Source organism: Gastrolobium bilobum, unplaced genomic scaffold, assembly GCF_033153095.1.
Source record: "Gastrolobium bilobum isolate Gb01-03AN ecotype WA unplaced genomic scaffold, APGP_CSIRO_Gbil_v1 utg5255, whole genome shotgun sequence".
Taxonomy (NCBI): Eukaryota; Viridiplantae; Streptophyta; class Magnoliopsida; order Fabales; family Fabaceae; genus Gastrolobium; species Gastrolobium bilobum.
In genome coordinates, this window is record NW_026898528.1 from 465,190 (window position 1) to 491,349 (window position 26,160).

A 26,160-nucleotide genomic window follows, 5' to 3' on the forward strand; every position below is an offset into this window, starting at 1 on the left:
TATTAAAAATGATCGAAGAGATACTTTTATATTTACCTGCTTAACTTTAATGTAACAACTAAACTATCATATCATCATTTGTTATTTCAATTCAATCTATGGTCATATTTTATAATTATATAGCGTTTTCTTTTATTTGGAATGCTGACTTCATAAAGCTGAAGATGACAATACGTCATAAACAAAATAGGTGATGAATTTAAAAAAATAGGTGATGACTGTATGAATTTTAAATTCGTAAAATAGAAATAGGTTTACACTAACTACTCTCAGCTAATAAGAAATGAGATACTGATAATTGACGAACACATAAATTGATGTGGACTTTGAAGGGCGAAAAAATAAAAAAAATCCCGGGATCGAAGTCAACTTTGGAAATTGCCATTCGAGTGAAGAGTTTCTATTTCCTTTTTTCAGTGAAAGGTCTTTTCCGAATTTTAAGAGTGTAATAAGAGCAAAACAAAGCAGCAATAAAATAGTTTATAAAATCGGGAGAAAATATTATGTGTATTTTTTTTATGGGATAATTATACTTATTATTATTTTAAATTTATTATTTTTATTATCTGATTGATTATCGTTGGATAAATTTAAAATTAATGATTAAAAAAAGAAAAAAAATTAACTGCAGTTGATTTCAATTGATTCAATGATAATTAATCAGATAATAAGAATAATAAGACCACTGATGTGGAGGAAGAAGACTTGGTCTTAGCTAAAATTTGAAAATTAGTTACATTTTTAAGGTGACTAAATAACCTTCCACGTTTTGGTATTTGGCATCAGTTAATTTTTTTTTTTGGCGCTAGCTGGTTTGGGAAGTTAGCTTTGTTACTCAGTAAATTTAAAATAATAGTTAAGTATAATCTTCTCCTTTTTTATAGTTATTTTTTTTCATATTATTATATCATTATCTTAATCGACTTTACTTTTTTTTCTTTCCTCACTCTTAATTAGAAGTAAAAAAAAGTATGTATGACGAAAAAATAAGATAATTATATAATTAGAATAATATTTCTCATGTTATAAGAGATAAATTTTATCTCTTACACACACATAAAAATATAAAAAACCGATATTTTTTTTATCTATTCTCTTCCCTCACATAATCTCACATATTTTTTTATATATATATATATAAGAAATAAATATTTATATATATATATATATAAAATAAAATTATTTCCTAAACACATTAATCACATTATCTATTCCTATAAATAACAAAACATAGTGCACTGTTACATTACACGGTATGATTCGTATTTAGAACAAATAAAAATAGGTGGAGATCGATGAGAAGTGAAGTGAGCGTAGCGTGGAGATGGATGAATGGGTGGAGTTTTGACATGTGTCCCAACTTCATTGTCCCTCGACACTTATACTGTCTTTTTTTTTTTTTCTCTTCTGTTCTAAATTGCCCATTTCTCTTTTCAAACTATATTTCTTTCTTTCATTAGAAAGTTTCATTTTTTTTTTTGGTCATTATTTCTCTTTCTTCTCCACTCTTTGTTCTCACACCCACATCAATACCCAGCCAGGTATGCACTTGTATATCACATCGTATGGACGAAAAGAACACAACAGAGCTGTTATTTTTATTACTTAAATGGTTAGGATTAAGGAAAGCACATGTCTTGTTTTTTTTGGTTGATTCTTTGTTCCTTCTCCAATCATGGGTTTCAGGTGTCAAAGTTAGAAGACAAGACAGTGAGAACAGAATAGAAGGAACAAGAAGACTCTACACGGTTCACAAAATTAGGTAGTGAATCCTTTTTTCTTCTTTTAACTTTCTTCCTTTCTTTCATTCCTTTCTTTCATTCATTCAATTTTGTAATTATTATTATGGGACGAGGCTGAGATGCGTTGCCTCAGATCCAGGTAACTCGTGGTGTTATGTGTAAAAAAGGCTGTCATCTTTTTAGGGCTTCCTTGTGATTCTTGACACTTTGATTTTCATGGGTTTCTTTCTCATGACCTTTCTTTCTTGTGTTTAGAAATAATGAGTGTTGTTTTTTTTCTCTCTCTCTCTCTATTATTTTTGTGGGATTTAATCTTTTTTTTTATGCCTTTTTTTTTTTTTTTTGCAGATAAAGTTTGTTTCTTTCAAACTATTTCTTTCTCACTAGAGTTGACGAAGGTAGACAGAGAAGAATTGAGAGAAGAATATGATAATGCTTGAAAAGGGTGTAGCCTAGCTATTTTATGGTTAGAGTTTCCACAAATGGAAGTTCGGATCCGTTGTTGTTGACCAGATCTGACTACTCCCATTTCACTTTCACCACCTCTTAACTATAACCATGCTTTGCATAAGTTGAATTTGCCTCCTCCCTTGGTCTTATCGTGCATCTTAGACATGGAAAATCTTATTTTAAAATCCACGCTATTCCTGGATTGTTTTCAATTAGAAAAGTAGGTGATAAATTACTTGAAATATGACAGTTTGTGTGATATCAGAAGGGTGCAAGGGTAACTTTTTGTGCTACAAAGACAAGGATTTTGATGGAGGAGATGTCGACCACTGTTGCAGTTCCATTAAGAGTAGGTAATTCAGTGTGTGATAAACCAACCATAGCTACCCACATGGATGTATCCAGACTTAAGCTGATGGCAGATGCTGGATTGTTATCTAATTCTATAACTAAGGTTTCCAATGAGACTTTTATAGGTTCTGATGAGGATCATAACGGTGGCAATCTGGAGGATGATGTTGTTATTACAACAGTCACGCCACCAAAACAGAGAAGAGAAGGAGAAATTCCTTTGTTGGATATAATATCCCAAAACATAAGCACTTCGGTTGTTGGTGATGAAGTGTTAACCCCAGAAATTGAGGAGGATGATTCCTTATCATTGGAAGGTGATCCAATTATTGATAACTCTTCTCTTTCAATAGCCAGTGAGAATAGTAGTGTCTGCGGAGATGAGTTCCTCAGTTCCGACTTTACTTCAGATTTTGGGACCACAAGTTCCATAGATATAGACAAGAGCATCTCTGCTGTCAAAATTATTGCCAGGGCTGCTGATTTGGGTGAGTCAAATGTTGAGGCAGATATTATGAGCGAACCCCTTGCTGTAGCAGTGAGCCTTGAAGAAGAGACAGGAATTAGATCTGGTCCAAAGCCTACTACTGTTTTTCTTCATCAGATACCTCTGGAAAAAGGGGTGAGTGGTATATTTGGTCGGAGTGTTTTTGAATTGGATTGTACCCCCCTTTGGGGATTTACATCAATGTGTGGAAAAAGGCCTGAGATGGAAGATGCAGTTGCAACTGTACCTCGATTTTTTAAAATTCCTATCCAAATGCTAATTGGTGATAGGGTGCTTGATGGAATGAACAAGTGTTTCAATCAGCAGACAGTTCATTTCTTTGGAGTCTACGATGGCCATGGTGGCTCTCAGGTAAAGTTTGATCTTGTTTTTAATGTGATTCTCGTGTCAAATGATTTGTATTTTTCTGTGGGTAGCGCTTCATATTGAGCTTGCTTTCCTCATTCAGGTGGCAAATTATTGTCGTGATCGGATACATTTGGCCTTGGCTGAGGAACTAGAATTTGTCAAGGAAGGTTTAATAGTTGGAAATGCCAAGAATGATTGTCAAGATCAGTGGAAAAAAGCTTTCACCAACTGTTTTTTGAAGGTTGATGCTGAAGTTGGGGGGAAAGTGAATTGTGAGCCTGTTGCCCCAGAAACTGTTGGATCCACTGCTGTTGTTGCTATTATCTGTTCATCTCATATCATAGTTTCAAACTGTGGTGATTCAAGAGCGGTTCTGTGTCGTGGCAAAGAACCCATGGCGTTATCTGTCGATCATAAAGTGAGCTACCTCCAATTTTTGTTTTGCTTTTCCTTTGAAATTTTAAAGTTTTAACTGAGTAGAAGAAATTGGTGTCTGATTGTTATATGGTAGCCAAATCGAGATGATGAATATGCAAGAATTGAGGCAGCTGGAGGCAAGGTGATACAGTGGAATGGTCATCGTGTATTTGGCGTTCTTGCAATGTCAAGGTCTATAGGTATGTACTTAATCATAAACTTCAGTTTATTTAGGTGTTTCTATTGTTCAATAGTTTGAGTGTCATGAAAGTCTTTTGGTGAGCGTGGCTGATTACAAGGACTTTCTTTTCTCAACGCACTTCTTGTTAGTATCTTAGTTTATGAATGGAAAAAGTGGACACCAGTTGCATTGCCTATGTATGTAATCTAATCTCTGATAGAAATGATGTCCATATCAGTTTGTGAAAGTTACTTTTAGAGTCTTGTATATCACTTATTGCATTAGATGCAATTTTGAAGTAGGAGCCCTACTGCCTCCCCTTATGCTGCAACTTTCTGTGTTGAACAGGGATATATAACTATGATTGGCTAGAGTTTGTGGCTTATTTTTCGTGGTGATTAATTAAATGGAATATTGAATAATGTGAATTATGGAAACTGTGTATGGTTCTGTGGTTTGTTTATGATCTTGCTTTGAAGGCCTTATGGAAATCGGATTTCTCTTCATTGCATGGTAATGAGGTTGCTTGTCCTTGCAAGTTGCAACTGAGACTAGTACAATACATGCATGGGTAGTTGAGCTGAAACTGTTTCTGTTTATCGTTGTTGCAACTTGCAACTTTCAGGGGATAGATATTTGAAGCCATGGATTATTCCAGAACCAGAAGTTACGTTTCTTCCCCGTGCAAAAGATGATGAATGTCTGATTCTGGCCAGTGATGGTTTGTGGGATGTCATGACGAATGAAGAGGCGTGTGACTTAGCTCGGAGAAGGATACTTATCTGGCACAAGAAGAATGGCTTGACACTATCCTCAGAAAGGGGAGAGGGAATTGATCCTGCTGCTCAAGCAGCTGCAGAGTACCTGTCAAACCGTGCTCTTCAAAAAGGAAGCAAAGATAACATCACTGTGATTGTGGTGGATTTGAAAGCTCAAAGAAAATTTAAGAGCAAGACGTGACCGTTTCTTCAACTGAATATGATCCAACATAGTTTTGCCCATTAATTTTTCATCTGGGCATCTCTTGGCTTGAGAGTAGAATCCTGTAATATAATAGAGATCCCTCTCTTCCTTAGAATTCTCAAATGACTAAGAGAGTCTCCTTGTACACTGTGCCGCATTGGGGATATGTAAAGCTTAGCTGCTCATTGTAGGTATAGGAGACCAGTTTCATCCATGCCTTTGACATCTGTCAGCATGTTGTATTCATTATTATGCCTCCGAGAACAAAGGCTCTGTGAGGCATTTACTTCATATTATTTTAGCATGTGTTGTTTATAAAAAAGTAGTAGCAAATTCGCATTGTGACTTACAAGTTGTGATCAACTGTCTTTGTCTTTCCTTATAGTAATAGTGTGTGTACATGTGCTTATCATGGTTTTCCCACTGAATACTGAGAGTAAACTGCTTTTCTTTACCTAGTTCTGGAATATTTCCCAGCATTCAGGTTGCCCAATTCTCAACATGCTTGCCAGTTCACCAATTCTTTTACAAGGAAGATTATTTACTTTAATATGATTGAACTAAATTTGTTCATCGCCATGATTGATGACTCCATAAATATCCAAATGTTGCAGTTCTGATCTCATTGGCGTGAGCATTAAGACCAACTAAAGGTCCTACGTGTCTGGCATGTTTTGCAATAAAATAAAACTGAAACCGTCCCGGCAAAGGTTGTCATTAAATTCTACATAAATAGAACACCATCCCCGGTTAAGTTTTTTTTTTTAATAAATTCTTAAATTAATCTTTTAAATATTATCGTGTTATTGCATCAATATTCTAAAAATGATACTAAACTACTTTCTTAAAATATATAAATAATTATCAAATTCATCTTTTTGCCTCACAACCTTATTTCCATTTAAGGATGTGATAAACATTATGAATCTATAAAAGATAAATGTTGTTGCATCATAGTTTTTTTAGAAACTAATTTAGGAGTTTTTTTTTTTAAGCATGAACTTATGTGTAAGAATTTTATTTTTTGGAGTTGTGTTATTGTTTTGTGGACACAAGACAAGAAATTATAACTTCGATCAATGTAAGCATAAGATTAAGTATGAAATCAGGTAATTTTTATTTATAGATCAGCTCAAGATCTATGTTCAGCAGTAATACAGTAACATTGACAGAGTGAAGAAAGTCAGAATCACCACCACAATCATTTTATGGAAATACATGCTAAATCCATGGCCTAGTATTTCCTGTATGCCAACTCCTTCACAGCATCAGCAAGTGTATTCTCATTCCGAACGCTCTGAACCCAGTTTGCATTGATATTAACCCGCTCAAGGCTCTGCTTTAACGTTCTAGCAATGGCGGGATTAGCATGGCTAGCAAAGAATTCCTCTACTTCCTTGGCCTTCTCAAAGGAAGCAAACTGCACCAAGGGAAAACAAAATAAAACACAATGAAGAATTATAATTGAACATTACACAGTGTGTTGAGAAAATCAACAGAATAAAACTATAAAGCAAGGAGGGACAGGAGACAAACCGGTGAGACAACAGAACTGACAAAGCGAGATAACAAAAATCCAGAACCATATGTTTTTACGATGCGTTCCCAATTTTCCTGTATAACAATTAAGAGAACCGTAAGAGAATGTCGATAGAATGGGAACAAGGTTTAAAAATAAAAGTATATGTATATCATGTTCTTCATCGCAGTTTTTTCTTCAAAATCAAGGCCTGGAATAATAAGAAATGCATCGATAGACTGAAAACAACATTGCAATAGGTAACGAGAAAGCACGTAGTGAACTTTAGCATGCTATCTAGGCTGCTTAGTAAGAGATAAAACAGTAGCATGTAAAAGCACCAAGACATATGACATGCAATGTTACCAAAGAATTTAAGTAGATGGTTGGGCTAATTCTCAATTAAGACCCCAGCTCCACGACCAAGTGTTCTCCAAATAGCAATAAACACAAAAATGAAACTTTGTCCAATGAACCCAACTAAAACATTGATCAATTTCAAAAACCTTGAAGGAAACTAAAGTTGATAAAACTAAAATATGAAATCTACACAAGACTTCATTTCAATTTAATGTGCTTCACACTTCATATGACTACTGGTTCTGTGTTGTTTACCTTAAGCCATGCCCAAGCTACGTCTCGTCCTTCCCGACTAACAGCAAGCCCAAAAACAGCATCTTGACTACGAACCTTGACCAAATATAACGACATATCAATCTCCAATATATGTATCATATATATTATAATTTGTCAACTCGTGTATGTATTTGTATTCTGGCTTCAAATAATATTTGACAATTAGATACCTCGGGAGACAACATAAAGTTAAGAGCTTCAAGAATTAGATCTGGATCGGGTGAAGAAGCCAGTGAGCCTACAAGCATGGAAGATATTAGCATCCAGACCCAGAAAAAGATGAAATGCCCTCATGGAAGATTAGAATTAGAGATTGATCGAAAAGCAAGAATATGGGCTCGTGTGAGTAGGAAACAGAAAATATCTATTCCAGTTCTATCATCAGCTATGGGTTATGTCATTACCCAGAATGCGTGTTTTCTCCTGGCTTAGGTCAGTTTCCCTATATACTTTCAGAAGAGATTCATAACCCACTTGGTTAGATTTGCTTGCCCGTTGCATTACAGCCACATATGTTGCCTGCCAACATTTCACAATAATCATCAACAGAAGAATTCATTGGGAGATTTCATGCATTCAAATGATGCTGCAGCCAACCTTTCTTATATCAGGGGGAAGAAGTGGTGTATTTCTGTCTCCTACAAATGCCTGAAAACGCTTGCTTGCTTCATCCAGTGTCAGATCATGTCCAAACACAGCAAGGGCAGTCAAAATTTCTCCTCTCAACATTGCATCAAGATGACTTTCTCCTGGTTTGGGCTCCCAACCAAGCCTCCTGCAAGGCAATATCAATAGGGAATAAGAACTTGAACCAGAGACGTCAAAGAAACTAATAAAAACATAGTTAATCTTGACTCCATGCACGGACACGTTGGCATCTCTTTTAGGTTATCCAAATTCTCCAATATCTTTATCCGCACTACTATCAGCAACCTCACCATATACAAACATGATTCCTAGCAGAGACTGCTAACTCCATATATTTGCACATACCTTTCCAATCACCATGCAATGCTATAGGAATGTAACAGCAGAGCTACTCTAATAGCCATAAATTCTTATTAACTGAAACACAATCCTCCCAGGATCAATGAATGTAACAACTTACTCAGCAGAGTACTGGAAAAGGTTAATAAAGAATTGCTTAAAATAATCTAGCAAGTCCGGTACTGCATCAGCTGCAATACGTTCAATTTTATGACTTATCTGTAAAACAAAAGACTCGGAATTAGATCCAATAAATAACCTAAATAATGACTGAGCAAGATTTAGAAGAAAACATTACAGTAATCAGGTTCGACACCACAGTATAATCAACTTCCTCCCTGTAAGCTCCCATCAAGTTAATCAAGGAGGTCAATGATTCTTGGCGAGCCATACATAGTGCATATAAATCATCCAAAATGCCTGTCAAAGTCATAACTTGCAAGTTATTGCTTTTTTCCTTTTTTACCATTAGAAATAAATTGTCAAGAGGTTATCTAATTTACCATATCGGTCTGATGCAGATAAGAGTTGTTTCTCTATTGCATGTCTAAGTCTAGCTGCAAGCAGCTCATCATATTTCACCCTGTAGAAACCAGCTTGCTCCACATTAAGTTTAACCCAAGAATTCACACTTTTGTCTTCAGCAATCCGGGAACCCAAGAATTCTTTAACATCAAGTGTTTCAGATTTTGTTTCCAAGAGGAAATTTTTGGAGACATCATACGAGCCAAAGCATAGTGTTATTGGAACAATCCAATGGCCTTCTCCTTGAGCACCACTTGACAAGAATTGTGACTGCCAAGAAACATACAAGTTTACAAGTTACAATACATGTAATGGATTTTCTCTCCGAAAATATCATAACAAAGAACTCATGAAAAAGTCAGATACAATGGAAGAACCTGAGTAAACTCCAATTTCTGGTCATTGACTTTAACAGATACAACAGGATATCCCTTCTGCTTTGTCCATGAGGTCATTAACTTGTTCACAGGTTCACCAGATCCTTCCTCAAGCGCAGCCCATAGATCCTCAGTCTTAGCATTCGACCAAGCATATTTTTTTATATATGAAGCTAGTGACCTCTGGTTACATGACAAGCAATGTATAATTTGATCACAAATAATGCTATATATAATAACTCAGCCATATTTTACATGTAATTTAATATAAAAAGATTCTAAATACATACTTTTTAAAAACTTTCACATCATAATATTGATGGGCCCTTGAGGCCTTTCAAAGTGGTATATAAGAGGAAGGAGAGCTGAAGTGGGAGGGGGAAAATAATAAACTGATGGTGAAAGAGGATGAATGAGGGAAGTTAGTTACTGGCGAAGCCACGTGGCAAGCTCTGAATGGAGGGGGGAAAGTGGGAATGGCGTGGACAGGAGGAATTGAGGAAGGAATATAAGGTAGTTATGGTGAAGGAAAGGGGCATGCAGAAAGAGACCAAGTAATGGGTATGTTGGCTGCTAAGTGGGGTGCTCATTAGCTAGGAAATCTGGGCTATCATTGAGTCGTCTTCCTTTCCAAGACAGATAGTCAGTAGGCTACGTTACAATGCTATTGTTTCCTCTGTTATGTTAATTTTCTCTTATTTCCACATTGCATTGTGAGATACCGTGTAATTCACATTTCAGTTGATTAAGCTGTAAGGAGTTCACCTCCTGTGCGTTATTTTGTTATTTTAATTCAAGTGTTTGTGTTCTGGTTCTTGCATTTACTGGTACCATCAAATATGAAGCGCATCTGTCTATGACTTATTTGAGTTCAATGTAAAATACCTTAACTATCTTATATATGACAAACTAAATTGTGCAACCTACTCAGCCTACCCAATTAAATACATAAAACCAAAGTCAATCAAGTTGAGAGAAAACTCTCTAACAACTCACAACAATAGTTTACTAATGCCATGTATAGCCAATATAATTTAATATCCTTATATGAACTACTTATGCCACGAATAGCAAATATAGTTTATTATTCTTATCTGAACAGTTCACTGGAGGTTCCTATTTCATCTATCAAATTTGGCATTGAAAATATAAGTCTTTTTGTAAGTAGTAAGCGGTAAAGTACTAACCTGAAAGGGTTCGGCACCAAGATAGCTTTGTAGCATCCTGATTACAGATGCACCTTTTCTATAACTTATGGCATCAAATATTTCATCAATCTCGCGAGCATGATTTACCTCCACCTGCAATCATAATTCACAAAGATTAAAATACACTATAAACTTACAAGACTATTAACTTTTCAGCTGAGGATTAACAAAATGTTCAATTTATTTATATAGGGCAAATCCTAGTGCACAAGGCTCCCCGATTTTGCAAGAATAGGGGTGAGAGTCGATTGTATGTATCTTTACCTTTACATTTTTGCAAAAAGACTATTTCCCAGACTCAAACCCATACTTTTTGGTCACAAAGGAGCAACCTTACCACTGCTCCCAGGCTCGCCCTCTTCAATTCATTCATATACTTTCAAAAATATCTTATAAATATAGTAATTGATATTATATAATAAATAATTACATTGCATATAATTAATCAGCATAAACACCTAGAGTACGATCAAATTAGCCAAATCCATTATCCGAGGCAGATTAAACCCATGAAAAACTGAAAGATTAAACAATACCTCAATTGGGTGGGATTCTGCAAGCCCATCCAACCTAAGACCCTCGGTAGATTCATCAAGAAATTGAGACCATATTTTCCACTCAGGAAACAAGCCATCAGCTGCTAAATAGCTCACCTGACCATAACCAAAGATGAGAAGAAAAAGAAGAAAGTAAACTATCAATTAGTTATAACTTCAAAAATAAAAAAGCAAAAAAATTAACAAGCCTCTGCAATGGCAACAATACGAGGATGTACAAGCCACACAACTTACCCATGTTGCAAAACCCTCATTCAGCCATAAATGTGTCCACCACTCCATTGTAACAAGATTGCCAAACCACTGGTGTGCTAGCTCATGAGCAACAACAGTCGCAACCTTAACAGAAACCAAAGAAATATTTTTTGTCCTTCAGCTAGTAATAAAATAACTAGTTAAGAAATTCAGATTAGGAAACTCAAGTTGCCAAGGCTAAAGCAACTTTATGGATAAGCAGACTACCCTTTGTTTGTTAGCGGCAGCAGAATGCTGATCATCATAGAGCAAAGCAGTCTCCCGGTATGTAACCAAACCATAATTCTCCATGGCTCCAGCAGCAAAATCAGGGATTGCAATCATATCCAATTTTGGCAGGGGGTAGGGAGTGGCAAAGTAACTGTTAAATTATCATATTTAGTTGATGAATGAATAATACAATGCAGCATACCTATAAATACAGTCAAGCAAACAGACTAACATGAAGATTAACATATATATATAATCCACCATGGATTATCCACTTATCTTGCCACTGTGAACCTGAATATGAAGGATGACGAGAAGGCAGCACTTTGGAAGCCATATCAACCACTAAAGGATTTCCTGAACCATAAACTTGTAGGGTGTAAAGAATCACTTCAACCCAAAACCTTAAGGCGTTGGGTGAGGGCCTTATTATTCTCTAACACACTCCCTCACACAAGAGCCCTTTGGGCTTAAAGTGTAGATATTGCACAGGCTCTTCTTCTTTTTTTGGTTTACTTTGTGCTTATTTAAATTCCACTCGAAAGTGAGGATTGAACTCGTGACCTTGTGGTCACTGAAGCTCTGATATCATGTAAATAATTACTTTAACCTAAAACTTTAAGACGTTGGGTGAGGGCATTTTTTAATGGTTTATATTATTCTCTAACATAGGGAGAGGATAGGAAACCAAACTTTACCTGGAAACCTACATGGCAGCATGATGTCCGAGTCCAAGCCTCCTTCCATAAATTGAATTATGGTCTAAGATCAAATTATTACAGCCAATAATTTAAAGAGAAGACGAAAGTACTTTTGTTGGCAAAAGATCTATATGACTCCTCAAGCTTCTCTCACCTGCTTGCAGTGAACGTGTTATTATATCTTGCGATTTTTCTCTTGTTTTATCTGTCACGCTCCTTGAGTAAAGTCATTGTGACTTGAGACCCCTCCAACAAAAAAAGCAAAATTCTCATGTTCTGCGCCCCCATGTGAATTAATGGAATTGAAAAGAAATGTTCAGAATTATTTCTAAACAAAGGAGATGAAGTTTGGTAAAGAGGAACAAAAATATAGAAGAGAGAGAAAGCTGACTTCTGAATGTTGAGATTTTGTATTCAATAACGAATATTTTACATGAGGGTGAGCCTTGAAACAATGGCAAGGTTGCTTCTTGTGACTAGAAGACCATGGATTGAGTCTGGGAGACCGTCTCTTTGTAAAAATGCAAGGGTAAAAAGTTGTGTACAATCGACCCTCACCTCTACCCTCACAAGCCGGGGATCCTTGTGCACCATGGTTTGCCCTTTTAAGGAATGAGTTTACACATTGAGAATTTACAGACTCAAGCTAATAGCTCTAATTAAATCTAACCAGTTATATTAGGTGTGACTTACAAAACTAGTCATAGCTGCAATAGCAATGACTACTAAGACTAACAGTGTCCTAACAATAACAATACATCAAAGTGTAAACATCCAGTTCCAAATGCTTTGTTCATGAGTGCAGAACTGGGTTATAGACCAGAGCAACTGCGCTATGATTGTCACATTGTATGATAGGCACTATGCTTGGGACTTGTAGCTCTAGTAAAAGGGACTATACCCAACGAATTCTTTGCAGTTGTAAGAGCAAGGTTTCAATACTCAACCTCAACACTAGACCTTGCCATTATTGACTGCTTCTTGGACCACTAGGATAGAGCCTACGAAGAGGCAAGCACCTGAAGTGGATCTTCTGTCATCCCCAATCAGCGTCACAAAAAGCCACAAGGGGGAGAGGCTGTTTTGTGGAGGTGGGATGGAATAAAAGGCCATGTGACAATGTCCTCTTTAGATAACGTAGGATACATCTGACTATCTTCCAATGCTCTAAAGGTTGAGATAAAAATTGGCAAACCTTGATCACACTAAAGGCAATTTCTGGTTGTGTCAAGGTGACATACTGAAGTGCTCCTACAACTGATCAATAGAGAAAGGGATCAAGTACATAATCTGCTCCATGCATGGGGGCACAGGGTTAGAGATCCCCTTGGCATCTACTGTTCTAGCTCTGCAGAGGAGATCCTTGACATATTTTGTTTGGGACAATACTATGAAGAACCGATTCTGACACGGCGTTTTCGATACGTTCCCGACACGGGAAGTTGATATGTTACAAAAAAATAAAAAATAAATAACAGAAGCAAAATTAATTACAGCAGTTAATTACAAATTAATATGGACAATGAAACAGCAAAAAAAAAGAGAAAAAATATACCTTACAGCTATTTTAATCTCTGTTTTTATGGTACATTATTAATGCTCTTTTATTTATTTTTTGGTAACAATATTAATGCACGATAAAAAAGAAAAATTGAGGATAAAGACAAACCGACAGAGAGAAAGGCACACACAACGCAAATTGAGAGAGAGGTAGATGCAGTTACAGACGGCGTCGAGGAGAGGAAAGATGCACGAAGCCAAGGAAAGGAAGAACAGCGACCGACTAGAGCAAGGAGGAAGAACAACGACAGCAGATAAGTGTCTACAGAGAGGGAGACCGAAAGAGACCGCCAGAGCAAAGAAGGAAGAATCGCGACCGCGTCGAGGAGAGGAAGAACAGCGACGGCGTCGAGGAGAGGAAGAACAAAGACGGCGACGTCGAGTTTGATTTTGATTTAGAGGAGAGCTCTAAGCGATTTCGATTTCGATTTCAATTTCAATTTAGAACAGGGACGACAGACACGTGCTTGAGTGTAGAAGGGCCGAAAAGGGCCGACCCAGTTCAAATACCCACTTCGTGAGTGTCTGGGGAAGGGAATACTCTAGGCAGTCTTTCCCCTGCTTTTTGCAGAGAGGCTGATTCGAACCCGCGACCTGACACACCACGGCAAGCAAGCTTACCGCTGAGCCAAGCCGGCCCTTCGTGCTTGAGTGTAGAAGTGAGTCAAATTTCGATTTAGGTTTTTTTGGCCAAAACCCTCAGTTAGAAAACACCCTTCATTTTTTTAAAATTCACAAACGTGACATTTGACCGTATCGAATTTGTTGACCCATCCGATACGTATGAATGAGTATCGAGAGTGTATCCGTCTGGGACGCATATCCGATATGTAGAAAAAAAAATTTGGGACGTATCTGTGCTTCATAGGGATAATAGAAGTATGCCATGAGAAAAAGGTTTAACCCCAATCCCTAGGAAATAATCCAAATTCCCTAGCTATTTTAGAGCAAATTTTGAGTGCAATTGATCAAAGAGGCTTTGAATCATGCCAGGATTGCTTCCGATGATAATAATATCATCCACATAGACTAAAATGTAGATGCAATTACCATTCAATTGAAGTATGAATAAAACGGGGTCACACTTGCAAGAGTAAAAGTCAAGTTAGTAGATAGAGTCCCCAGATTTCTCGAACCGGGGAGCTTATTTGAGGCCATAAAAGGCCTTTGCTTAAGTAGCATTACAAATGTTTTGTCAGCTGCTTCAAAACCTGGCGGTGGAGTCATGTATACTTCTTCCACAAGCTCTCCATTAAGGAAAACATCTGCATCAAAGGCCAGTGTAACACACTGATCTCACAGATTCAAGAATAAACCCAAAAACAGAGACAATTTCTATATATTTCTCAATCAACAGTATCAATTACAAGTAAACACCAACACCAAAACAGTATTAACCATGACTCTCCCTAACTACAGACCACAAAACAGATTGCAAAAATAAAGGAAAGAAAGATAGGTTCAGAGGAGTTGGAGAGCCCCTGATCTCTCCCAGAGAGCCTAAGTCCCAATTGTCCAAAGATCTCCCCACTCCTTCCACACTGCTCCCTATTTAACTGAATTCCCTAAATAACTTTCCCTCTATGATGAGTCAGCATAAAGGAATATTATTCTCGAATATTATTGTAGAATATTCTAGAGTTTTCTACTTGTTTCTAGCTACTTGTCCCTTTGAGTAGTGTGATGCCTCTTCGGTTACTGTGTATTTTATTTATTACTTCAACTCCTTAACTACCTTGTAATCTGTATATAAAGATCCCTTTGGGTGTCAATCAATATATGAAAAATACATTTCAGTCTTATATTTCATCATGGTATCAAGAGCAGGTTATCCTGTGGTCATCTTGTAAACCTCCACGTTTCCTTCCATTTTCCATTTTTCACTGTTTATTAAAATAACTCAGAAACCATATCTGGACCCTTCCAATCACGAAACCAAGGCCACCATTGGACTCAGAAGCCATTTTCGAGTCGACCCACGTCAACCCCGTCGTCGGAAAGTCCGCCACGCGCCGCCACTGCAGAACTGCCTCTCCGGCGCGTGTGAGCCACGCGCCGCCCTACCGGCCTCCGTTTGTCACGCGGCTTTCACAGAACGGCTCGCCTGGCCTTCCTCTTCCTGTTCTGGGGGTTTAAATCACGATTGGAGCACTCTTCTTGCTGGGTCCAGTTGGTTCCTCTTCGTGACTTTTCGGTTCTGAACGATTGGAGTTCCTTTTTTGTTTTTTTGTTTTTTTATTTTGAACAATGGAAGTTGAAAATATTGAGGCTGAGAATAAGCATTCTGAAAAATCATCCGGTAATATTTCCGGTGTCTTTCCTCTTCCCTGTTCTTCGTCTTCCGGAGACAACCCAGCTATACAGATTACTAACCACCGTTTAAACGGTAAGAATTATGAGCAATTTCAGAAGGTGATGTCTCAATCTGCTGAGGCAACTAGTCATGTTGCTCAACAAGGTATGGCATTCCATGTTGATCATAGTAGTCGTTGGATTCTTGAATCGGGAGCTTCTGATCATATGACAGGTAATGCATCCCTGTTTTGTTCTTATACCCCTTATTATCACCAGTCACGAATAAGGACTGCTGATGGTAGTTTCTCTAATATTGCGGGAAAGGGATCCATTAAGTTCTCTGAACATATTACTCTGAATTCTGTCCTTCATGTCCCTTCTCTTACTTGTAACCTTATCTCTATTAGTAAACTTTCCTCTGAATTGCATTGTGTTGCTAAATTCTCTGCCAAAACCTGTGTTTTACAGGAACAAGATTCGGGGCTGATGATTGGCAGTGCTAGAGAAGAAGAAGGGCTTTACTATTTTGAAGAAGATTCTCATGAAAAGAGATTTTTTTGCAAATCACTCTTTATGTTTATCAGACGATTGTAATGATGTTTTGTTGTGGCATCGTCGTTTAGGACATCCAAATTTCTTTTATCTTCAAAAGCTGCTTCCAAACTTATTTATCAACAAAAAACCAAGTTCCTTTTTTTGTGATGATTGTCAGTTTGCAAAACACTCTCGTGTTTCTTATTTCCCTAGAGATTATCATGTTTCGTCTCCATTTACATTGATTCATAGTGATATTTGGAGCCCAGCTCGTGAAAAAAATATATCTGGAACTCGTTGGTTTATTACCTTCATTGATGATCATTCTAGAGTATGCTGGGTATATCTTCTAAAAGTGAGGATGCAGCCACTTTTAAAAATTTTCATGCTATGGTACAAACTCAATTCCAGACCTCTATCCAAATCCTGCGAACTGACAACGGTACTGAATATTTTAATTCTGTTCTTGGTGATTACCTAACCAAGCAAGGTATTATCCATCAAAGTTCTTGTCCTAACACCCCTCAACAAAATGGGGTGGCTGAAAGGAAAAATAGACATCTCATTGAAGTTGCTAGAGCCCTCTTGTCTACAATGCACGTCCCTAAATACCTGTGGGGGGAGGCTGTCTTGACTGCCTCATATCTCATCAATCGGATGCCCTCTCGCGTCCTGGATTTTCATTCTCCCATATCTTGCCTTACCCGCTCTTTTCCCTCCTTTCGGGCTCTCTCTTCCCTTCCTCCAAAGTTGTTTGGCTGCGTGGTTTTTGTTGATATTCCTCCACATCAAAGGTCCAAACTTGATCATAAGTCTGTTAAATGTGTCTTCATAGGATATCCTCCTAATCAAAAAGGTTACAAGTGCTACTCACCTTCTCTTCGAAAGGTCTTTGTTTCTATGGATGTTACTTTTTGTGAAACACAATCATTTTTTCCCTCGACTTCTCTTCAGGGGGAGTCTATTGGTATAAATGAAGACAAGTCTTGGAATCCAAATAATTCTACTGTTTTACCTTTACCCTTGGAAACATCTGTTGTTTCTTTACCTTTGGAGTCAGGGGGAGTTCATGTACAGGAGACAAGGACAACAATTGTACCAGAGACTGGAGATCCTCCCGGTAAATGGGGAAAATTCTACAGCAGGCGTAAATCTCCTCAAGATCCTCTAGACTGCCAGGATTCTGACCCGAGTCCTAGTTCCAGCAATTCACTTGAGAACACTGGTACAGCTGACCTAGATGTGCCTATTGCCCTTCGAAAAGGTACTAGATCTTGCACTGCTCATCCTATTTCTCATCACATTTCATATGAAAAGTTATCTCCAGGTTTTCGTGCTTTCAACACTATATTAGACGGTACAAAAATACCAAAAAATATCCAAGAGGCACTTAATGACCCTAAATGGAGGGATGCAGTCTTTGAAGAAATGGATGCTCTTAAAAAAAATGGAACTTGGGAGTCCGTGGCACTTCCCAGAGGAAAGAAAACTGTAGGTTGCAAATGGGTGTTCACAATAAAATTTAATGCAGATAACAGCATCAACAAATATAAGGCCAGATTGGTTGCCAAAGGATTTACTCAGACTTATGGGATAGACTATCAAGAGACGTTCGCTCCCGTTGCCAAACTTAACTCTATCCGAGTCTTACTATCACTTGCTGCCAACCTTGATTGGCCCTTGCATCAATTGGACGTAAAGAACGTTTTCTTAAATGGGGACTTACATGAGGAAGTTTACATGGATCCACCACCTGGTTTTGAACAGGGAGATGGTTCAGTATGCATGTTGAAGAAATCTCTTTATGGACTTAAACAATCCCCTAGAGAGTGGTTTGAAAAGTTTACTCGTGTTGTTAAAGAAAGAGGATTTATCCAAGCTCAGACTGATCACACTTTATTTTTTAAACACTCCGATAGTGGCAAAATTGCTATCCTCATTGTTTATGTTGACGACATAATTGTCACAGGTGATGACTGGGAAGAAATAAAATCTTTAAAAGGGGGTTTAGCTAGTCAGTTTGAACTAAAGGATCTTGGATCTCTCAAATATTTCCTTGGAATGGAAGTTGCTCGTAGCAAGGCGGGAATTTCCTTATCTCAGAAGAAATATATTCTAGACCTGCTACAAGAAACAGGTATGCTTGGGTGCAAGCCTGCAGAAACTCCAGTTGAACCCAATATTAAATTGGGAATTGAAGATGGAAAAGATGTTGACAGGGAGCAATACCAAAGGTTGGTAGGGAAGCTGATCTACTTATCTCACACTCGGCCTGATATTGCATTTGCGGTTAGCATGGTTAGCCAATTCATGCATTCTCCTAAGGAAAAACACCTTAGTGCTGTTTATAGAATCCTCAAGTACCTCAAAAACACCCCTGGTCGAGGAATGCTCTTTAAAAGGGGACACAAGAGGACGATAGAAATCTATACAGATGTTGATTGGGCTGGCTCTGCTATGGACCGAAGATCCACTTCAGGATATTGTACCTATGTCTGGGGAAATCTTGTGACCTGGAGAAGTAAGAAACAAACTGTTGTTGCCAGAAGCAGTGCAGAAGCAGAATTTCGAGCGCTAGCTCATGGCATTTGTGAAGGAATCTGGTTAAGAAGGCTTCTTGGAGAATTAAAGATATCTTATTCTCTACCTGTGAGACTCTATTGTGATAATAAGGCTGCAGTCAGTATTGCTCAAAATCCTGTACATCATGACAGAACCAAACATGTGGAGGTTGATCGTCATTTTATCAAAGAAAAATTGGAGGAGGGTAGTGTATGTTTGTCATATATACCTACCAAGGAGCAAACAGCCGACATTCTCACCAAAGGATTACACAAACCCATATTTGAGGATTTAATTAGCAAGTTGGGGATGATCAATATATATCTCCCAACTTGAGGGGGAGTGTAGAATATTCTAGAGTTTTCTACTTGTTTCTAGCTATTTGTCCCTTTGAGTAGTGTGATGCCTCTTCAGTTACTGTGTATTTTATTTATTACTTCAACTCCTTAACTACCTTGTAATCTGTATATAAAGATCCCTTTGGGTGTCAATCAATATATGAAAAATACATTTCAGTCTTATATTTCATCAATTATTCTCTGCATCGCTGCCTATGAAAGACTTACTGTTGAGCCCCTAATATCAGTTATGAGTTGTAACAGCCAGCCATGAGAGAGTGCTAATGAGAACATTATTCTAATTGTAATTGGCTTCACTACTGAGAAGAACGGCTCATTATAATAGTATCCTTATTGCTGGTGAAAACCCTTGGCAACAAGCCTGGTTTAATATACATTTATTGTTCCATCTGGATTCTCTTTGATTCTAAAAACCCATTTGCATCCAATGGGATTTCTTGATGTTGGCAAGGGCAACAAAGAACAAGTGCCATCAGCTAGGAGTGCATCATATTCTCGTTTCATAGCTTGAACCCATTTGGGTTCAACCATAGATTGTTTAACACTTGATGGTTCCATATGGGTAGAAAAAATAGAAGGTGTTGGACCCTTGATTCTAGTGATTATACTATGAATAGGAGAGGGGGCGCCAAGTGAGCCAGAGGGAAAATATTTAGAGCCTGATAATGATTGTGAGGTGGAAGAAGAGAGGTCAAGGATAGGAAAATCTGGTGTAGTGACAAAGACGAGAGACTATATTTTTGTGTTAGGAGAGAGTTAAGGGATGAACTAACTAGGTGATTGACTTGAATCAAGTGAGACAGGATAATCTTGAAGATTGATTGGCTGTGTTGGCAGAGAACTGGAACTCTACATGTGTGTATAAGAGCAAGAAGATTAGTTTGTCTTAATGATGAAACATTTGAATTGGACTGAGACTGTGATGAAGTGTTAGAGGAAGGAGTGTGATGAGATGAATTTGGTGACTGAGTTGGAGAGAATTGAGGGGTTGGAATAGGGGATGTGTAACCACATACAGGCTGGTTATTTGATGGTGCTGGGATAAGAAGAAAAGTTTGCAGAAGTGTTAGAAGAATTTGATGGGAACAGAATAGGAAAAGGAAACCAATATTTATTTAAGATAACATCCTTGGACACATATATCCTCCCTTTAAGGCTGAGACATTTATATCCTTTGTGATTAGGTATCCTAGGAAAACGTATTCTTGAGATCTGAAATCTAACTTGTGTTCATTATATGGTCAAAGTAGAGGAAAACATACACATCCAAAGGTGCAAAGAAAACGGTAATCAGAGAGAACTCTTTATGCAGTTCAAAGTATGGAATTTTGATATTTAAAGCTTAAGTTGGAAGTCTAATAATTAGATAAACAACAATGATGAAAGCATGGTCCCAATATTTAAGAGGAAGAGAAGCATGCAATAGTAGAGTTAGTCCCATCTCAACAATTGTTGATGCTTTCGTTCATGTGGAAAATCAGAATAATAATTATAAAACTTTCGTATATTAGGGATATCATGCAGAAAGAACACTTATTACAATTTTTAAAAGTCTTTTCACAATTCAAAACCATTTTGGTAATGAGTGAGGGTAGATTAGTCTCTGAGTAATCACCAATTCTGTGAGAAATTTAGTTAAGGCTCAAAATCCACCTCCCCAATCAGTTTGGAGAGATTAGGATACTGACATTTGTTTAAGAGGATAATGGATCCATGCGTATTTAGTTGTGACATCAACAAAGGTAATATAGTACATAAAACCTTGTGAGGATTGAATAGGGACTGGACACCACAAGTAATTGAAAATGAGTGTAAACGGTTCATGATATTCAGTAGAAGAGGGAAATGAAGGTAATCTAAGAGATTTTCCCATGCAATATGCAAAACAGAAATAAAAAATAGTTTTACTGCTAAAGGGTATATTACATTACGAGAGTACATTTTTCAAGGCCTCAAAGTGAGGATGACCTAATATGGAGTGCCATAAGCTATAGATAGATGTGCTCCTTGATACATCAAATGAAGAGTTCTAACTATTACAAGTATTATCAAATGTTATTGAATTACAAACTGATTGAGTACAATTTGCTACACACGTATTTGAATTACATGACAAGTGACTAGAGTTTTGAGAATTTGAAATAGAACAAGACAAGGCTAGAATAGAAGCTTAGAGACCTCTGAACATATATGGACCATGTTGTCCGAGAGAGCCTTCAAGCAAGACCTCCTAGGACTCCAGTGATTTGACAAAACAGTGAGTGGGATAAAATTCAAAGTAGACATTATTATCCTTAGCAATTTGACAAATGGTGAGTACGATGGAATTCAAAGTAGACACTACTATCCTTAGCAAACTGGCTGACAATGATAAGATTTTTGGTTATTATTAGGACAATAAGAAGGTTATGTAAGTAAAGGTGAAGTGTGGTTTAAAAGAAGAAATGAAATCAGTTGAACCAACAGAGGTGATGGACAATCCTTAACTATTTCCAACATAAATCTATTCTGGCGCAGTATATTGAGTGCCATGCATCAAGTTTCTCGGATCAGCAATCACATGGTGCAAGGTTCCTGAATCAAGGTACCAATCAAGCGCCAACTAGTCTGTTATTGGTGCAATAAGAGCTCTTGGTGTTCCTGTTTGAGAGGATGAAGCACGTGAAGTGCCAGAGAACTGAGACTATTAAGGTCCAGGAAATATAGAATTTGAGTAATTCCAACTCTAATTTGTCGGGTTTTGGATCGCAGGAAAAAATTGAAAATTTTGTTGAGTTGCCGGAAAGTTCTGTTGTATCGCCAAAAAATTATGTTGAGCCATTGGAAAGGTTGGTTGAGTAATATTAGGAGGAACAAATACACATGTCCCAATTTTCGACAAGGTTGCCAAGCTACTGGCGGGCACGACTACCGCACACACCTTGGACGAACCCTCCTGAGTTGGTTCCAGCTTCATAAGGTCTATGCTCTTCTAAGTTGTGTTGTCTGAAGTTTCCCTGTTCTAGAGCACCAGAAACAGGGGCTAATAGAGGCGGATTTTGAGCCCGATTCACGGTCCTCATATTCAACGAATTGGCTTGGAACATGGTAATTATGGCTTCTTGACCAAGTAACTAAGACTCCAAGTCTTCAAAATTGTGAGTCTCTTCCTTGGAAGCAAGTGATGAATGCAATATAGTCATCTAGCAGTCCATCAAGAACAGTTTGAATGAGTTCATTTTCTGAGGGCTTTTACAAGTGCCATACATTCTTCCACACTTTTATCATTCTTCTTGATGTCATTCTTCTTGATGTCCCATAGTTCTGATCTGACCTAATTGGCCTTTGCTTTTCTCACCAATTCAAAGTGTCGATGGATTTTATAGCATGCTTGGTAGGAGAGGTGTAACGACATCCTCAAATTTGGTCAGTGTGATCCTCTCTTATGATACTTCAATTTGACCACCAGATTTTTGAGTTGAGTCCTCTGGTGTGAGATATTAATTTCGAAAGATGGATGTCGGACAAAAGTTGGTTTTTTTTCAATGTGGATAGCCATCTTTCGAAATCAATAGCTCACACCAGAGGACAACCATTGTTATTCATATTCCCATGTAAAAAACAAGTAAAGAGAGGCAGTTGTCAACAAGTGGTGAACTCAAAGAATCTTGTTGATAATTTATTTTGACATTGTTGATTGGAGCCAAGTAAGAAGCATCTTGTCAATTCTTTCCCATGTTGTAAATGTTGGATTTACAATTTCAGCAACTTGATCATCTTCAAACTGAAATTTTAGAGGTATCTTGGGATTGACCAAGAAACGCTCTAGCTTATGTGTGATTATAGGTGGTTCAATGATTTGCTTCCACAAAAGGAAGTTCTTGTTTGTGAGTTTCTTAGAAAGTTGTGTATCGAAAAGATTCTGTGTTTTGGGATCATTTGAAGGAAAAGAAGCAATATCAAGGTTGTTTGTTGAAGCGAAAGCCATGGGAGATTAGGAAATGGATCAAGGCCCCGAGAACTAGAGCTATGATATCATAAACGAAGGAGAGAAAGCTTGGGAAAGAGAAAGAAAATGTCAGAAAAAGAGAGAAAGTTGAACTTCTGAATGTTGAGATTTTCTATTCAATGATGAAACGAGTTTACACATGATAATTTATAGACTCAAGCTAATAGCGCTAACTAAATCTAATCAATTACATTAGGTGTAATTGACAAAACTAATTGCAGCTACAGTAGCAACTGATTACTAAGACCAACAACTGTAACAATTCATCAGAGTGTATACATGCAATACAATGATACAGTTCATACACTACTAATCTAATTTCTGATAAATTTCCTACTTAAGAAACAAAGGATTGTAATAGTTCCATACTTACCTCTTATACAGTTCCAAAGTTCCCACAGCAACATCAAGTGCAAATTTCCCCTGATTTTCCTTACCAATTTGACAATATACTCGAACTTTAACCCCTGTACAAATGTTAAATTCAATTAAGAACAGGAAAGTCGGTAGTAAGAATACAGTCAATACCTAAAATGTACATAGCAATCATGATTTTACCATCGGAGGTATGATCTTCCACATAATCAAACAAACCAACAACAACAGCAACCAAATAAGTAGACATGATTGGTGATTCTTGATATGAAACTGTTTTGAGATTTCCATCATTTTTTTCTTCAGCAACTGGCATATTGGAGAGAGCAATGAGCTCTGAAGGTACATCCAGTGTGATCTTAAAAGTAGCCTGCAAGATCAATCATATGTGAAAAGTAGGCCCAACCTCAAAGTATTTATCATTCGCTAAAGTAACTTGAATACCAAAATCCATCCAGAACTACCCCACCCTTCTTATGGCCTAGCCACCCAAGCCACGAACCAAAGAGAAGCTTATTACTTGAAGTATTATGCTTGTGTTGTTGCAACAATAAAATATCCTACTCTTATGGGTGCTTACAAAAAGGTCCATTTAAAAGGGAAGAGTGGCAGATAGATAAACCTTGCAAGCTGGTTCATCCCAACAAGGAAAGCATCGCCTGGCATCAGCTGGCTCAAACTGTGTAACTGCCATATTCTTCTTCTCACCATTATGCTCGTAGGTACTGCATATAAAAAGTATCCATATAAATTAATTTAAAAAAAAAACTGGAATTTTTGATTCATCTAATTTCTCAGAAAAATTAGAAAAAATAGGAAGGCTAGTTATAGAATCTTGTACTATGTTATTTATTGCATTGTGTTTGAAATTAAAAAATATTTTTAGGTATCACTAGGGTTTTCAAATGAGTAATTCAACCAGAGTCGATAGCAAAAAATATATTAATTATAAAGAGCCATTGATCAAAATGCTGCCTCAGGCAGAATTCAACTTGACGAACTTTGACATCAAACAAAGAAAACATGAATAACACTTACCTTCTGTAGAACCCTTTCATTCTATCATTCAAGATTCCTTCATACTCAATGGCCAGGACACCCAACCCAATGGGTACTTTTTCTGGGAACTCCAATACCAGAATGTCATCATCTTCAAATAATTCAACTCTTGAAGGATTGAGAACCTGCATAGACATTCATTGATTCCACATCAGCAACACTATATAAGGTTTCCAAAAGAGATAAAAAAAAAAAAAAAAGAATCATATCAGATTGTCTGAAATGGATGCAAGAACTGCATAGTTATCAATCTTGAATCTTGTCCAGACACAAACTGAATATGCTTTTGACCCAGCATTCCAGGTTCACACTTTTGCATTGTCTAAAATGGATGCAAGAACTGCACAGCTATCAATGTTGAATGTTCTAGAAATATCTTAATAACAAGTAAGGATCAAGAAGAGAACAAGAGTTGAGATTTGAGAACCTTGGAGGAACCTTGGCTGGTGAATGATACGGCATCGACAGAGAGTTCAGCAGCGTTGAGAACGATGAAATTCGTAGCGGCGACGATGTCTAGGTAAACGGCAACGGAACCTGCGAAACGGCATGCAACGAGGTCAGGCTTGAGCCTAATTTCGTACCGTTTCGGAACGGCGAATTTTGGAAGACGAGGTTGTCCTTTGAACTGATCCATCTCTTTCTTCTGTGTGATCTTCAGGTGACACACACACAAATTCACACTGCTATACACGCACTGAAATGAAATCGGTATAGAGAAAGAGAGAGAATGCGAATTAAGAGTAAGAATTGCGGTGCTGGTGGGAAATGGCTATGGCTACTTATATAGATCTGGTCTCACTAAAATACGACGTCGCTCCCTCTCACTTACTTTCAGGGATCGTTTGATACTGAACCTGCATCCTCTTATTTTTAAGTTAAAAATTATTTATAAATTAAAATTAAAAAAAAAAAAACTTAAAAAAAGAAGTTAAAAACTGTTTAGAAATTATATAAAAAATTTAGCTTAAAAATTACTTAAAAGCACATATTTCAAGAAAATTATCTCTCTTTATCTTTATCACTCTTCATTTAGAAAAAAAGCACACAATTTAATAAAAGAAGATAATAGCTTAAAAAAAAGCTCCTCATAGGAGTTTTTAGTTTGCAGTTTTTTTTTTTCATTATAAAAAAAGAGTTTTTCGTTATAAAAGTTTTTCTCAAAATCTGTTTGGCCTAACTTATGCTTATAACTAGCTTCTAACTTAAAAAAAAGGATCTAAACACACACATAGGAGAAAAAAAAGATTTATCAGGAATAAAAAATTGTTGTGGATTTAGTAGTAATTTTTCTATCCCGGATTATGAAAAAGTGTTTGGTTGGCCAAAATTTTTTCAAAAAAATTGATTAATTTTATTGAAACTATATTTAATTAATGATAAAATATTGATGGAAATGTAAAATAAAATTATCAAAATATCCATCATTTTTAAATATTGTCAGTTATCATCAAACGTGCCCATTAATGAATAGGGAGAATTCTTGTGTTTTC

General features: G+C 37.1%; 2 protein-coding genes across 5 annotated transcripts; one reads left to right on the forward strand and one right to left on the reverse strand.

Annotated features, from left to right (window-relative positions):
• Positions 1 to 1,413: 1,413 nt before the first annotated feature.
• Positions 1,414 to 5,384, forward strand: LOC133317061 (protein phosphatase 2C 53-like). 4 transcript variants are annotated; one of them, XM_061518858.1, is made up of 6 exons: positions 1,414 to 1,541; positions 1,687 to 1,762; positions 2,091 to 3,402; positions 3,500 to 3,817; positions 3,911 to 4,016; positions 4,346 to 4,605. In XM_061518858.1, exons 3-6 carry the CDS (start codon positions 2,503 to 2,505, stop codon positions 4,393 to 4,395), a joined length of 1,374 nt encoding a protein of 457 aa, XP_061374842.1. In that variant the 5' UTR covers positions 1,414 to 1,541; positions 1,687 to 1,762; positions 2,091 to 2,502; the 3' UTR covers positions 4,396 to 4,605. The 4 variants fall into 4 exon arrangements, with proteins under 4 accessions (XP_061374842.1, XP_061374839.1, XP_061374840.1 ...); XM_061518855.1 differs by lacking the exon at positions 4,346 to 4,605 and adding an exon at positions 4,623 to 5,384 and having other exon boundaries at positions 1,419 to 1,541; XM_061518856.1 differs by lacking the exons at positions 1,414 to 1,541; positions 4,346 to 4,605 and adding an exon at positions 4,623 to 5,384 and having other exon boundaries at positions 1,590 to 1,762.
• Positions 5,385 to 6,063: 679 nt separating this feature from the next.
• On the reverse strand, positions 6,064 to 25,396 carry LOC133317085 (aminopeptidase M1). The gene is made up of 19 exons (XM_061518903.1): positions 25,095 to 25,396; positions 24,647 to 24,792; positions 24,231 to 24,333; positions 23,792 to 23,978; positions 23,607 to 23,700; positions 11,232 to 11,385; positions 11,004 to 11,108; positions 10,749 to 10,865; positions 10,192 to 10,305; positions 9,005 to 9,187; positions 8,606 to 8,897; positions 8,401 to 8,522; positions 8,224 to 8,321; positions 7,713 to 7,890; positions 7,520 to 7,634; positions 7,286 to 7,353; positions 7,095 to 7,169; positions 6,497 to 6,574; positions 6,064 to 6,380 (listed from the first exon to the last, which is right to left on the reverse strand). Exons 1-19 carry the CDS (start codon positions 25,302 to 25,304, stop codon positions 6,195 to 6,197), a joined length of 2,625 nt encoding a protein of 874 aa, XP_061374887.1. The 5' UTR covers positions 25,305 to 25,396; the 3' UTR covers positions 6,064 to 6,194.
• Positions 25,397 to 26,160: the final 764 nt, after the last annotated feature.